The sequence below is a fragment of the Fundulus heteroclitus genome, chromosome 23, assembly GCF_011125445.2.
Source record: "Fundulus heteroclitus isolate FHET01 chromosome 23, MU-UCD_Fhet_4.1, whole genome shotgun sequence".
NCBI lineage: Eukaryota > Metazoa > Chordata > Actinopteri > Cyprinodontiformes > Fundulidae > Fundulus > Fundulus heteroclitus.
In genome coordinates, this window is record NC_046383.1 from 4,603,449 (window position 1) to 4,620,081 (window position 16,633).

The 16,633-nt window shown below is 40.4% G+C and overlaps 1 protein-coding gene across 1 annotated transcript; it reads left to right on the forward strand.

The window, feature by feature from the left end:
- Window positions 1-570: 570 nt before the first annotated feature.
- sash3 (SAM and SH3 domain containing 3) lies at window positions 571-15,791 on the forward strand. Its single transcript, XM_012861846.3, has 8 exons — window positions 571-789; window positions 4,275-4,370; window positions 9,220-9,354; window positions 10,797-10,932; window positions 12,182-12,333; window positions 12,989-13,201; window positions 13,296-13,440; window positions 15,031-15,791. The coding sequence occupies exons 1-8, from the start codon at window positions 733-735 to the stop codon at window positions 15,294-15,296; spliced, it is 1,200 nt and encodes a 399-aa protein (XP_012717300.1). The 5' UTR covers window positions 571-732; the 3' UTR covers window positions 15,297-15,791.
- Window positions 15,792-16,633: the final 842 nt, after the last annotated feature.

Consider the following 16,633-nt stretch of genomic DNA (forward strand, 5'->3'; position numbering starts at 1 on the left):
CTCATAAATTACTCCATGCACAAACGTTTCCCGCTGGGATTGGCCCGGCTGGGAGATCTGCGGAGCCGTGTTCTGCAGCCGCAGCGGTTTGCAGCTGCACGGCCGTTGCAGTTTCCAAATACGTAATCTTTGGACGTCTTTCACTTCCACACTTTGCATGTGCTCTCTGCGGATACATTTCGACATCCTGACTGTAAAACTGTAAACCTGAAACTGTCCTTTGGTCTGAATGGTAGGAACAAACCGGCGGGGAAGATGATTTATGTGGGACTTTTTACTGAAATAAACACACCACTTTCAAAGCAATGCCGTGGAGCTTTTATCTGACCGGACACATTGACTTTGAGCAATTTACACTTTAAAAACTTTCTCTGATGAGATGAAGTCTTTTCAGAACTACTCATAATGGCATCAACGAGCTGTTGAGAGTAAGTTCAGTTTTAAATGGAGTCTCACGGCATGCAAACATGAGTAATGCGTGTAACCAAGCCAGTAGCCCTTTTGCGGTCCTGAGCAGCAGAAACAGGGTTTGCCTTTCTGGTTTCAACGCACCCATGTGACTTCCTGACTTCTGCACTTCACTCTTCTGCAGCGTAGCGCACCTCAGCCCTCTTCTCTTTCTCTTCACCTCGCTCCGGCTTGTCACAGCGCAGTGACAGATACCCTGAGCCTTCTTGCAGCTTCTCTTGTCCGGCGAGAAAAAGCGGATCACCGCGGAAGAAGAAGAAGAAGATGCTGAGGCGAAGGCCGTCCAACGCCTCGGAGAAGGAGCAGACGCAGAAGAAGAAGGTGAGTTTCTGGTTCTGACTTTGCTTTGAGAAAGTAGCAAGAAAGGGTCGTTGGCGGACACAACATTGGGCTTTAGGTTTTTACACTCTGGTTGTGAAATACTGAAACATTGTCATACTCATTCGTCTTTGTCTACATGCCTTTTAAATACAGGATGTCTGCTCAACTCACTGCAGAGCTCTGCGGTTAACCTGAAAAAAAAACCCACAAACGCTAAACTTTTGAAACCTCTCCTCTAAGTTCGTATGAAATGCGTTATTTTTCTGTATTTTCTAACTACCTGCGGCAGCTTATGCTTTGTGAGTTCCTCTATTCTGGCCTGGTGATTCATCGCAGATGCAGATTGAGTCAGAAAAAGCTGTGTGGCTTCTCCTGACTCCGTCTCCAGCTGTCACCAACTCAGCAAGCCTCCCACACTCGACACCAGTGGCCCTATTTTCCATCCTCAGCTCTGCTCCTGCGGTCTGATTGACGCCCTGTCACTACACATCACATCAGTTTTGTTCTCGGAAAACATTTTCATACACTCGGTTACTGCAGGGAGTCACCAGGGATGGAGAAGCTCATCACCGTGGCTTCCTTTTTCAGAGACACTCAGTTTATGTGACTACGCTGCAGCTAAAGCCGAGACGTTAAAGGTCACTGGGTTTGACTGACTTCTTCGGTGGTTTTACCTCTTCAGGTCTTTAACTCTGCAGGCCCAGAGCGCACGTCTGCAATGATTGGCTGGCAGCAGTTGCTTAAGCTTTGCCCATTTCCTGTGGTTTCAGACAGACAGAAGGATGAGCCGCGATAAGATTTTGCGCTGCGACACTGTTCGCCGGAAAACTAGACAAAGAATTTCCGCCACAGCTAGAAGAAACTGTGCAAGTGGAAAATTTTGCAAAGGATTGAAAATCGCTGCTGTTTTGTTCAAGAAGAGATTATTTTTTTATACAAAAAAAATGCTTAACATGTCGAACATCAATGAGGAGGAAGTATGAAGACCAGTATTTCCTATTTTCTGACATAATAACCATACGGTGGAAATTATACCTAGAAGAGATTCAACCAGGAACCTGAGGTTGTCCCGTACCTTTCATCACTTATAGCACCTTGCAAAAGAACTTGTGACCCTTAAACTTTTCATAGCATTTCAACCACAAACTTCAATATGTTAATAAGATGTTTACAATAAAGGAGCACAAAGTAAAACAGGGTTTTTTGTAACTCTTTATTACTTAATAACGTTCATATTTTATTACAGAACAAAAAACAAGTGTAGGGCACTTAGCAAAAACACAAATTCAAAGTCCAGGAGTGATCTCTACATCTAAGAGACTGGATGTCACACAAAGCGTCCTGAATAGTCTCACTCATTAGCCGAATAAGCATGCCGTTTCTGCCATTGTTTATCTCCCAGATCTTTTTGAAGTTGAATTGAATAAGACGCTTGCTCTCGTACAGGCAATCGTTTTACCATATCAACAAAAGCATCTGAAGTGGGACCATTTTTCTGGAGCCAATGTTTTCTGATGGCCTTTTAGTTTGCAGCCAGCAACACCCCAAAGAACATAAATGCCAGTTTTACTGGAAAGTTGTCAATGATAGACTGATATCGAAGCACAGAAATTTCTAAATAATCTATTCCCTCTAGAAAATCTGTATGGGGAAGAAGATAAAAAAAAACCCAGGCTTGATCTGATGAGACCTCTTCCTGTCCTCTCCAGCATGCCAGTTGTTCACCAGTCTGTTCAGACGACTTCTGCTTGTGGGTTATAAAAAAAAAAAAAATTCCAAGAAAAGTCTTTCCAAGTTCAGGAGTTAGTGGAGCATGACTGTGTTTCCACTCAGGTGTTCAGCCACATGTTCTCTGTTATCACCATGTTTAACTTTTTTCCCCTTGTTTCGCAGTCTGTTGTGTCTTTATTCAGTGAGATGAAACCATGGTAGTAAAGCACTGTTTCATGTCTGTAAACTTTTTACAAATGCAATTCCAAAAAGTAAGCCACACACATGTGTTCAGCTCCCTTTGCTCTAATACTCCTAAATAAAGCACAATTTCTAAACTGAACTTGTCAGGTTATATGCAGAATGCTATGTATAGTCTAAAACTCTGAATCACCAGCCTCAAACATGGTGTTGGCAGCATTATGCTGTGGGCAACAGGTGCTTTTTACTGAGCTTGAGCCATTTTGCAACAAAGCCACATCCTGATAGACCCAAATGAGGAGCAGTGACTGACTTATGCTATAAAAACACTCATCTGTCTGATAGCTATTAAAAAAACACAGTCCGAACTGTTTGCCTTCAGAAGTCAACAACAGTAAAAACTGATCACATCTTCAGATCTAAGATTTGTTAGAGAACATCGGTGAACATGGACACACCAGACTGCTCAAGCATTAATCTAAAAAGAAGAAAGCCACTATTGAAGGAAATCCATAAAAAGTAATGTTTGCAGTTTGCCACCAGATATGCACGGGTGCAGCAAACATGTGGAAGAAGATACTCTGGTGATTTAAGACCAAATTGAACATTTTGGCCACATGTTTAATACTAACCCTGAGCAAAGCAGTGCCACAGTAAAGAATGGCGGTGGCAGCGTTACGCTATAGGAATGAAAAACTTTAGTTCAGGAGGAACTAAATCCTGGACAGCCTTTACAGCCAGAGCTGCAATGAAATGGTGCTGATCAAATATCAATGTGAGAATGCCCTAGCCAAAGTCCAAACTTCAATCCAATTAAGAATCTGTGGAGAGAAATGGATGTTCACACATGTTTTCCATCAAGTCCTACAGAGCTTGAGCTATTTTGGTTGATCTTGTGGATCAGAAAGCAAAATATGTTTGGCAAAAGGTGATTTACAAAGTTGAAAAACTGACTCAGGGGACTGACTACAAATGCACCCCCACCCCACCCCATTTCAGATAACGTTGGATAATAATCTGAAAATTGTGTATCATCTCCTTCTTCTTGACTAATACTGTATGGAGCTTTCTGTCTGTCAATCAGGAAAAATCCTGGTAAGATAGAGTTTGTGTTTTAACATGTGCAGAGGTTTTAAGGGTATCAGTGCCTTTGCAAAGTATTTAGTCACCATGTGTTTGTTTAGTGTGTTTAAAGTTAGGTCTTATGAGTAAAGCAGTTTATTTCAGGATCCTCTGTGAATCAGCCCCCCTGGCTTCCTGTCTCTGCTAATTTTACGTAGACATAAGTCACAGGTAGATTTGCAGCTTGCAGAAATTCTGTGCGTGCAAGAATAAAAAAAAAAGATGTTTTCATTATAAGAAATCTATTTGCAGATTCATTGTGTTGACACCTCGTACGAGATAAGTGCACAGTTTAATGTTATCAGCGCTGCAACAAAGAAACTCCCCTCAACAGCCATCATGCAGCAACGGTCTGTTAAATGGTGCTTTGTGTGTGTTTCTGCCTCTGTTTTGTCTTTTTCGCCTGCTTTTTTTTGTGCTTTTTTCTTCATTTGCCTTTTCGTGTTTTGCAGCTCACCTTGCAGAGGTCCAGCAGCTTCAAGGATTTCATGAAGCACAAACCCACCTCCCCCTGTGCGCCAGATAAGGAGTTCACCTTAGATGAGCATGTGAGTTGTTCCTCTCATACACCCAAAACTAGCGTGAAACCAAAGTAGAAGTAGCTGCTTTTACCTTTTGTTTTTACTAAGTTCCCGAATAGTTCTTCCTATACGTGTAGTGTTCCTCATTTTTCTTTAAATTTCCCTTTAAAAATCAATCTGCATCCCAGAAAGAGCCCCCCTACTGTCAGTTGTGGCTGTTACAAAAAAAAAATGCCCTATTTGAGCTTCCTTTTTTTAAAAAAAAAAAAAAAAAACAGCTGCTCCACATTTGTAAAGCTCACACGACGGGTTAATCACTTCTCGGCAGTGAGTAGAAGTTGGAGGGTGAAGGAGTGCAGAAGTACAGAAACGAAGAGGAAGTAAGAAGGAGAAGCAGCGCGGTGCAGAAGACGGCAGCCAGCAGACAGGATGTCCTCTGGTGACAGCTAGTCAAGCAGAGAGCCTTTGCATCAGACACGCCGAGCAGAAGCAGAAAGCATTAACCCAGGAGTCTGATAGGCCTCTCCCTGGAGATTATTCTGCATTTAAGATTCAGCCTTATCAGTTTTTAATCCGACCATTTAACTCAGGCATGAAATCTGTGTGAGAATTTGCCTTTTATACATTCTCTGTCTCTGCGGCAGCTTATCTTAACCCAGCAAGTAAACATGTGAATCTCTTCACCGAAGAATTCAATCAAGCACAGTTCAAAACCACTCGGTTTGTGCCCTGTCCAGGGAGCTTGGTGGGTCTGGTTGCCTTGCAGTGTCAGGTCCAACTTACTCTTCAAAATGGTGAAAAATAGATACTCTTCCTTTTTGCATAATGGACTTAATTGAATTAAAGGCACTACGGGCTGTATCTGGTTCAGGCAGTAAATTAGACATGCCGTGACGATTACGTGGAGCAGAGGAAGAGCTGGCATCCTGAATACAGCGGCCATTAGTCCCTAATCATGGCTTCTGGTGTTTTATACCCAACCTCAAGGCTTTTGCTGCATGATTTCCCCTCCTTGTCTTTCTGCTGATTTCCTATCTAATACAACATTAAGGTCACAAGTACCTCCAAAATCTTAAAAAAAAAAAAAGACAGACAGAGACAGAGAGATGAGAAGGACGGAGAAGGGTAAATAGGGGGTAACCAGGGAAACAACAATAAAAATGGTGAAAATAATGTTAATTATAACGCTTAAAATAACGAGATATGACTAACTGAAAGTGTCTGCTGCACGCACAGCTCTACCAATAGCAAAGAGTGTTGGTTTTCTACACGAGCGATGTAGCTCAACACCTGGGGTGTCATCCTTTACGGGGTCGGCGCCGCCAGGTCATGGTCAATATGCCCCAATTTCTACCTCACCTCATACTGAAGCGTTGCCATTTCCTCTCCTCCTGCCAACTCCTGGAAACAAGCCATTTTATTACCAATTCTCTTAAGGTTGCATATTAGTTTAATTTTCATTGCAAACGGCAAAGGTCTGAGTATGACATGATAAATGTATGAACGGATGCCATCTGCATAAGTACTTGGAGAAAAAGCAGATAATTTGCCCCCTGAGTTTTGTATCATTTGTCTACATGTACATGTAATAGAGGAGTGGGCAGCGCTGGCCCATTTGCGGTTTACAGTGTAAACACTGAAAAAAGTAAGACTGTGGATGGAAGCTAGCTAATAAAGCTGAAGTTTGTATCTAATTGGAAGCTTCTAACGAGGCAAAAACTGAGGGGGCAAATTAGCAATTTTAGAGGAATCTGGACTGAATTTGGTCATTTCAAGTTCAAAATGTTGTAGAATTAGACCAAACCTGAACTGGATTACTCAAAACCAAACAGATATTCTTTATAACCCAATTTGAGATTTATACTTAATCTGTCTGTGAAACATTTTTTGGTTTTAGGTCCTTTTGAACCTGACTTTTAAGTATTAAATTGAATTTTCTACTATATAATGTTTCATAATCAGCAGTGGGGCACTTTACACTCTCATTGACAACCAGCTTTTTAAAGTGATTATTTATATGCAGATACATGTGCTCAAATTAAATAGTATCTACCAATGCCTAAATGTAGCAAGGAGTTATTTTTCTTTGAGTAGACATCATAATCATCATCCGTCATACAAATAATTGATTGGTTCAGAGTAAAAATAAGTGGAAATAGGGAGTAATACAAACTTTCAGAAAACAATGTACAATTAAATGAAATTATCTGAGATCCAAGCATGTTTATTGCAACTGATTTGCATAATTTCTTAAAATACTCAACTACTAAACCTAGTGTAGGGATATAAACTGATACCCAATGTTTAAAGCACACGGGGGCACGTTTGAAACGTTTGTTTGCCGTCAGGTTTTGGTAGTGGTTTGTGGATCGGGGTGCAGGAAAGAGTTCTAGAGAAGCCTGATCAATGAGGATAATTTAATGAATCATGAAAAAGCAAGGCTTACAGGCAGGTGAGGGAAAACAAGATGTAGTAACACAACACAAAAAGAGAGCAGAACAGAGGCTCAGTCCCTTATAGAGCAAGGACTCTTTAGCCAAAGCGGAAGTGCGTCAGTGGTCGCCATGACAAGTGCTTTCCGAATAGTGAAGTCAATAGTGCTCCCTCCTGCGGCTAGTTTTGCCTGGGGACATCGCAATGTCCCTTACTGGCACTAAGAACCCTTAAGGAATCCCACAATCTGTTGTGTGACATGACATAGAAGCCCAGCTCCCTCACAGAAATCAATGAAAATGTCCGAAGAGAAGAGAGCACACACTTTGTAGTTAATTTTCGGAATCTATGTCCAGATTTGACTCGCATCATCAATGACCGTTTCTGTCGCACAGTGACCGTCAGAGTTAAAGGCTTGAACTAGCGTGATCAATGCGTCTCGGCTTTATCAGTTTCACAATGCCCAATCCAGGCTCAGGTAATGCGACTAGGTCAAGCCAGGTGTAAGAAATCCAGCTAAATGCGCGTCCCCAACTGTCGACAAAAGACCATGAGGTCGATCCCTGATGCTACAATGGATGAGTTGTCTGCGCCAATCTTTAAACCAAAGACTTATGAGGAACTGAAGCCCATCAGACCCAAGAAAGGAAATGCTGCTGCTATTATAAAAGAAAACACATTTATTTGGAGCTACTTTAATTGCAAAAAAAAAAGTTAAACCATTTTCTCTGATCTGTCCAATTCTGACTGTTTTGGGCGCTGTTTTGCCATTTCATAATTCCTGAAGCCATAAAACAGTATAAAGGAATGAACGTTTTTCAGCAGACAGCCTTTGCAAAGCAATGTTCACCTCATACCAGATTTTAATAGTGGCATTAATTATGAATACAAATATTGTTTGCATTTAAAACACAAACACAGACTCTAAAACAAGCAATGAGCAATGAAATGAAATGATAAAAAATATATCAAACAACATAATATTCTCATTGGTTTCTGATCAGTGTGACCAATGACTGAACAGATAAGGCACCAGGATTAACTAAACTTGGCTGATAGCTTGGCCTGGAGCAGGCTAGCTGCACAGAATAAATTGGCATGGTAACTCATGTGTTACTGCTTTTGGAAAAGAAAGAGTCCAGGCTTAATTCAGCCAGGATATCTGGGAAATCCCAGTTTAATCCGCCATCTTGGTTTTGTGAAATACGCCTCCGGTACGGCTAAACTGACAGAATAGGGAAGGAGACGAAGGGAACAGTAGGTGGAGTAAATCACACAGGTGAGTAAAGGCAAATAAGCAGAAGGAGAGGAAGACAACGAACTGGCAGGGGTAGAGGAAGAACTGAATCTAACAGGAAATATGAAGAATGGCCAGACATGAGGGAATAACCAAACTGAACTAAAGACAGGCAGGCAGAAAATAACGATCTAACAGAACTACTAAAATTGTTCTAACCAGAAGCTAAATAAAATAGGAACCGAATCTAACAGCTACAAAAATAAACTACTAACATAAATACTGAACAGAGAGCTAAACTAATGATAAGGCTTTACTGGTAATAATGCTAAAAGGTGCAAACCTAAAAGAACTGTGGGGGTCCTCAGGAGTCTAACCCTAAATGATAAACAACAGAAACTGACTGTGACAGAATACTGAAATTAAAAGACTAAAGATAAGGTGGGAAAACATAAATGAAAAATGCAGGATCCCCAGGTACCCAACATGGAATAATTAAACACCTGGAGATGCTAACATTAACAGGTACAAATGGAAAGTAGGAAGGGATGAAAAGGAAACACCTGTGTATGAGAGTGAGCTGCTTTAGTTTGTTAAAAAGGCTAATTAACCTGGAGCCTTTTTTGACATTAGGACTGGCTGAGACTGAGACAGGTGTGATCCTCAGAAAATTGGGCTTAAAAATGTAACACATTAAAATCTGATTCTTTAAAACTGATTGGGGGGGGGGGGGGGGGCTTAGAAGGAGGGGCTTGCCCAGGGCCCCAGTTATCTAAGGGTCACCAACGAAATGAAATAAGATTCTGCATTTCTTAGCTATTGCACACTCCTTGTGTGTGCATGCATGACTGCGCCTGCTGCCATTTATATATGTTGTTTGTGTGTGCATGTCATCAACGCTATTGACTGGTTGCATTGTAGAAACTGTGAGAACCTGAGTTGCTTTGAAGCGCCTGGCTGCAGGTGTTGCCATGTGACTCTGTGGGTGTTCAAACCCAATGACCACAAGCCTGCTGTGTTTCTAGGATGTGAGAATTAAACCCTTTTTAGTGTGAGCGTTGAGTCATGATGATAACTGTGTCTTTGTCGCATTAGAACAGGATCGCTCACTTATTTATTTATTTATTTTTAATGCATTTTATGATCCGTCCTCCCACAGTCTTATAGGTGTTGACAGAGCTCTGGTGGTTTTCTCTCCCTTATCAGGCGGCAGACCCAGACGCAGCAGAAGAAGCGGTGAAAAGTGGCAGCAAATTGGGGAAGAAATGGCGCAACGTTATCTCCCGTACAATGACCCGGAAAACATCCAAGATGGTGCAGAAGGCCCTGGCTGAGGAGGGGGTAAACATGGCACCCATGCAACACATAAAATAACTATAAAATATAAAGAAGTAGTCCTAAACGAGACACAAATTGCTGTTCCTCATCCCGTTGTACTGTATTTAACACTTCCAGCTGGTAATTATGGGCTATTTGTCGCCCTCTTGTGGATAAAATGTACACTGCCTTTTTATTTTTATTTTTATTATTTTTTTTGGAAATTGAGCGCATAAGGTTAGTTTTTGTCATTCAACTGCCAAATAAAACATAGAAAGCCATTAACAGCTAATCAATTCACCAATCTGAGCTTACATTTGATTATCTAATTGTAACTAAGAAATATTTTTCATAGATCATCTAACAGTGCAGAACATGTGTTTAAAGCATGGCCTCCAATTTTAGATTCATCACAATTTTATTTAATAAAATCTTTTTTTATATATAATTTCATTTCTGTTTTACTCTACCTTTGAGAGAAAATAACAATTATGTGCGGCTTCTACAAACATTATCTACCCTCCAGCCATAAAAAGCCTTAAATTCAGTTAATCTTTTATCCCAGTAGCATATTCTTACGCTGATCAAATTTAGGGTCAAAAAGCAACTTTTGATTAGATCATGATTCAAAAGCTACCTGTTTTTAACACTGGTGTCACAATTAATAACAATTCCTTTACACTAAATGTTACATATTTACAGTTTTGTTTTTTTTCATCTGATCAGATTTACTAGGGAACATTTATTTTGCAACCCATTTGCTCTTTTAAAAGTGGGAAAAGTCAGAGAACATGTCATTAAAGTAAGTCAAAAGCTAAAGAAAGATGTCTATTTTCATATACTGATCAAAAATCTATCTTTATTAAAGCAGACCACAGGATTTAAAATGAGCATGACAACAGTTGCATATATTTGTAACTTTGTTCAAAGCACACATAAAAAAGGAAGCTTGAACAATATAATAAGGACATATGCGATTGAAAAGTATATTTGCTTATGGAAAAATAACACTACTATTGCTTTCACTCACAACTAAATACTTTAAACATATGATAATGGTGAATTTTTGAAAGAGTAAAACAAAATAACCAAAGGTTCTCCTCTGCCAGTAATGGTATTAAAGACTCTTGACGGGATTTCTGGCAAAAACACTGAAATTAAGCTGGACCTTAATTACTTGTTGAGAATGTAATTATCTGTTAGGCTATGACATATCGTTAACAATTACTCAAATAACAAAGTGAATTAATAAATTGGTAAATGTGATCAATAATTTAGTTAGGTGAGACAACAAGAATAAGTTGCTAAACAAACTGAATGTGTTTTTCATGTCTTAGTCTGAAACGTTCTTGTTCAGGAAAAAAAAAACAGGGTTAGTTTATATATTTTTAACTCATCTGTTTATTAAATATAAGTGTGTGTGTGTGAACCATTGTTTTTAGCTGCTTTTTATTTCATGTGTCCAGGCGGAGAGCGGGGAGGAGATGTCCCCCGTCTCATCAGACTTCCTTCCAGATCTGAGTGCGGGACAGAGGACGTCTGTGTGCTCCACGGGCTCAGAGGACACCACTCCCAGCCCAGTGAGCCGCCAGCTGTCCGCCAGTAAGTCTGTGAACTTTAAAAACCGTGACAGAAGAACCAGAGGCAAACAAACATCGCGCACTAATAAGGTCCAAAGAAAATAGGCCATTAAATGTGATATTTCACACATTTCATGTCTTGGCAACTTTTCACAGCTTTTAAGATGCAGTGTGGGCTTAGAAATAATTGAATTTACCATGATTTTGGGGGAAAATGTGACTTTAAGTAAAAAGAAAAATACTTTTCCTGCTTTAGGTCATTTAGGATTACCAACATGTTTAAAATAATGAGAGATCAATTTTTACATACAGGATAAAGGTAGAATCACCTTTAAACTGTAAGACCAAAGTCAAATGTTCGGGTTTCCATCCACAAACATCTCACAATAGTCTGCTGAAATTTTGGGCCAACCCTCCTGACAGAACTGCTGTAGCTGAGTCTGAGCTCCACCAACACATTTTCTAAGGGTCAGAGATCAGGGCTGTGTGATTGCCACTCCAAAACATAGACTTTATTTTTCTTAAAACACGTTGTAAGTCACCTAGGGCCATTCTTCATTCGAAGGCCCCTATTCAGCTCAAGCATGAAGTTCCTGGCTGATATCTGAAGATGCTGTTTCCACATTTCTGCATAATGTTCTTATTTAATTTTGCCAGCTAACTTTTTATGTTTACCAGTCCCTCCTGCAGTAAAACACCCCCATAACATGATGCTGCCATCCCCGTACTTCACAGCTGGGATTGGTGATCTCGGGTGTTCATGCTTTTCGCATTTTTCCCTCCAAATGTAACAATGACTATTGTGGCCCAGCACTTCAGTTGTAGTTTCATCAGACATGTCTCTAAAATGAAAGTCCCCGTCCACTGGCCGAATGCAATCTGGCTATTTTTGTTGGTTTTTAAATGCCGACAGCTTGAGGCATCTTTGAATTGTATCAAAAGATTAATGAAACCTGTGGAGGTTGACGCTTTTCTTCCTCAGATTGCTATGTTGGCACACTGTTAAAGGCATAGTAATCAAACACTTCAGGCTTTGAAGAAAAATTTTAAAATCTTCAAATGCAATCTCCATTTCATTATTCCGCCATTTAATAAACACAAATGAATTTGCCCATTCTAACTGGCCTAAAACAAGAACCAACAAAACTGATTCAGCGTCAGACAGCGAGGGGAAAATGTGGCTTTTCACATTCAGTAATTGTAAAAATCTGTATTTGTATTTATGGACTCTGTGACCAAACCTAACCCGGCTTGGCGTCTGTCCTCCTCAGGCAGCGACAGGCAGAGCTTGGACAGCGGGTACTCCCAGCGGGACAGCATGAGGCTGGAGGACAGCTCTTACAACGGGCCTTTCTGCGGCCGCGCGGTGGTCCACACCGACTTCACCCCCAGCCCCTACGACGTGGAGTCGCTGAAGCTCCAAGTGAGTCTGGGACAAGGTCTTCATTGTTGTCTGATGTCTGGCCTTCAGCTGCGTCTGCCTTCTTGTTGCGGCGTCCTCCTGGGAGCTTGTTAGCTCCACGAGAAGACGGCTCAGTCTGATTATTATTCTGCGAAGAGAGTCTGCAAGACCCTTTCTGCATGTTGAAACACACTCTGGTTCCTTTAAAGCAGGGGTGTCAAACTCATTTCTACATGGGGCCACTTTGGCGTCATGAAGTCATTAAAAGGGCCGGTTGCACGTGTAGAGACGATACTTTTCATTTCATAATTTCATTCCAGTTCACATAGAAGTATAAAAAATGCACAGTAACATAAAAGTAGCAACCTTAGGCCCAGTTTATACAGTTTATCTGCAAAAAAAGTTGATATTGGGGTGAGTTACACTTACAGGAGGCACAGATTTAGCCACTTTATACACTTTAAAAGGATATATGCCTCTACTTTATGACATGATGCCTTTTTTTTTGGCTCTTGAGGGCCGGATTATTTACCTTGACGGGCCGTATTCGGCTCGCGGGCCTTGAGTTTGACACCTGTGCTTTAAAGAAAAGAACATGGGGGGGGGAGAGAGTTCTAATGAGGGCTTCACATAACATGCTAACAAACCCCTTGATTTGTCTCTTTTTTTTTCACAGAAAGGCGACATTATTTACATCATCGACAAGCCTCCTGTGGGAACCTGGACAGGAAAGCTCAACACCAAAGTGGGTTCATTCAAGTTCATTTATGTCAACCTCCTTCCTGATGAGACCCCCCCAACACGAAGGAAACGCTGCCACAGCAAGGCCAACCGATCCAAATCCAAGCCCAAAACCTTGGAGGAAGTCCTGGACAGCATCGGCCTGGCGGTAAGACGAACGGGACCGGGCGTTATCGCCTCGCTGATTTCCGTCCACGCAGTAATCGCCATCTGCTAAGAGTTTAATTTTCTTTACGTTTCAGGAGCTGAGCCCCTTGTTGTCCATGCATGGCTTCCAGAGCCTGGAGGACTTCACAGGGCTGAAGGAGTCTCACCTGAACGAGCTGAACATCACCAACCCGGACCACCGCACCAAGATCCTGAACGCAACCGACCTGCTCAGAGACTGTAGGTCTAAAAACACGTTAAAAACCCACTAAGCTTCCAATTAATGTTGCTCTACAGCTGCTGCTTAGAGCATGAACTGTAAATACATATTTAAACTTTTATATTATGAAGAGAATGGCTCAGTCAGAGCGAATTGCCGATGCAGCTAATCCTCTCAGATTGAATTCCGTTTAATTTCGATGCGGTGACATTTCACACAAGAAATGTATAAAATTACAGCAGAGACCTGCGCAGGAAAAAAAAAACTGCTCCAATCTACTGTGTGTACAGTTGAGTTCTAGTAAACCAACCCAATAGTCTCAGATTCAGTGAAGAAAAAGACCAAAAAAAAAAGGATTTAGTTGTTAGTTAAAAACTCAGCTTAACAATTGCTGACCCAAAGAAAATTTAGCTACTGCTTAAGGTACTACCACTAACAGAGTTATTAGCTAAACTTAATTTAGAATGTTATGTAAAGCAGTAAAGTCAGACTATAAGTAAAATGTTCTTAAAGTTATCGTTTTAATCCTTGATTTGAGCAGGTAACTAAGAGTATCTGCCAACGGAATGAGTATTTTGAGCCCTAAAATAAGATAATTAGACATCCTGCACTTAAAATAAGATGATGGAGATGAATTGTTCCTATTTTAAGTGAAAAAATCTCATTCCATTGGCAAATCATCTTATTTACCTGCTCAAATCAAGGACAAATACATTCATTTTAAAGAATATTTTACTTATTTCTAGTTCCGTTTTTGCAGTGTACTTAAATGTTATAGAAATAGGTAAACTCTCTGTGCTCCACCCTTTTCAAGGCACAAACAACCAAACTTCCATGATATTGGTTATGTGAGATGTGCAGTGTGACTCATCAATGTTTGAACATAGAGTTTAAACGGCGAATGATAGATGAGCTTTTGCGCCTGAAAGGGCCCCAAATAAATCTATTTTCTGTGTGTTAAACAATCTCAAATCAATACAGATGCTGCAATCACACTGTTGTAGTTTTTTTATTTATTTATTTTTTTGTCCAGTGGTAAATTTCAGTACAAATGTTATATTCGTGTTCACCATGATTTAGTTATTTGTTTTCATTTTCGTTTTAAATTTAGATGTAATCAACCAAATGTCACTAAACTCCAACATTGCTTGTTTTTTCTTTTCTAGGATTTCAAATCACAGCTATGTTTTAACTGAGGAGGAGGAGGAGATCGTGTAATCTAAAACAATAAAAGGGACTTATAGTTAAAAACAGGCACTGACCAAAAAAATAAATAATTAGATATCTTTTCGCCTACAGCTGTCCATCAAACCTACATAGTCAATGTATGTATGTATGTATTTTCCAATCTCATAGGTAGTTTATTTCAATATTAGCTGGATCCATTCATGCATTTGCTAAACCTGCTTAATCCTGTCAGTAACATGCCATCTCGCACAACCTGTTCATGTTTAAACCTTTTTTTGTTGTTTTTTTACATAAAACTATCAGCTAATACTTTGAAACAATACATACAGGAAGTGCTGGATGTAAACATGACAAATGGTAGCATCTCTCTCATGTATGATGATTTCTTTTTAATGTAACACGACCGATTTCCCGTCTTTTAGCTGAAGACGAGTCTGGGCCAGAGGAGGAGGAGGAAGAGGAGGAGGGATCAGCTGAAAACTCCAAGGAGCCAAGGGACTCGGGCTGCTTTGAGAGCTCGGAGAACCTCGAGAGCGGCCGCGAGGAGGCAAAAACGGAGGAAGACGAGTCAAACCAGGAAACAGAGCAACAAGAAGAAAAGTCAGAGGAGACACATGAGGCCCAGGCAGAGGAAGTGGAGGCTGTCCAGGAGCAGCTGCAGGAGCTGACGGTGGATGATGAACAGTGATACGTGATGGAAAACATTTTTCCTTCTCATTTCTGAGGGACTCTGGATGTCGATAAAAGTCTCTCTTTATCCAAAGGGAGCAGACAGTGCCACTTTAATGCTGAAATAGCGAACTAGCATGTTCTCTGTTAGTTGACGGCTGTAATGCTGAATGTGCAGGATAACAATGATTTCACAGCTTGCTTACAGTCCAGCGGCACACACAGTTACCAGCTGCCACAGGTGGCGGCATTTTGATCGAACCTGTGAAATATGATGTTATTTTACTTGATGCATGTTGCGGTGTATTATAATGTTTCAATTAACGCATTCATGAGTTTTTACTCTGGGCTCCGCTCTGGGTACTACTCTTTCTGTCCTTAATGTTTTCTTGTTTTGGTGTATATTTCCTCATGAATGTAAACTTATCTTCACATTTTTCATGTATCGTGAACATCACTGGTAATATGTTTTCTGTGACTGTAAATAAATAAACTAAAACCAGTAGTGTGTTAATAATGTTGGTCAGTTTTTGTTATATTGGTCAGGGTCATGTTTTTTGTTTCAAAACCCAAATTTGTTCTTAAAACTTTAACATGTGGAAGGTCTGCATTAATATTTAAAGATATTTGGTCACGTTTCAGGATAAGATATTCACTGTTTTCCATTAATGTTTTTTTTTCCATGAGTGAAAGTAAAGGGATGCATGGTCTTCAGTTTTTTATTGCCTTATGTATTTAGCGCCTTATCTATAATTTTCTTTGTAGAACCATCATTCAGCACAGTACAGCGTCTCATCTTTAAGGACTTGTCCCTACCAGCTTTGCACTTCTAGAGACTGAAAATTGTGCTAATTTCTATTTCACATTGCAGCTCATGATCAGTCACATTAGATGGACATCATCTGTGAACATCAAATATCTCGGCATACAGTTGGATTAAGGTCTGGACTTTGACTAGGCCATTCTAACACATTAATTTGCTTTGGTTTAAACCACTGCAATGTAGCTCTGACTGTCAGTACTCTGTTGCTATCCTACTGGAAGGTAAGCCTCCTATCCAGTCTCAAGCCTTTTTTTCTGCCATATTTAAGTCAATCCATTGCCTCATCATCTCTGATTAGCTCTCCTGTTTTTGCTGAACAAAAAGCATCCCCTCTGCACAATGCTGCCACCACAGTGCCTCACTGCAGATGTGGCATGACCAGGGTAATATACAGTGAGTTTTCATGTGCCCATGCAGTCTGGCATATTTTGGTGTTATTTGACCTTTATGGGAGGTGGTAAACCTTAACTGGGAGTTTGTATGACTTTCTTTTAATGGTTTCTTCTTGTCACTCTTTCATTGAGGTCAGATTT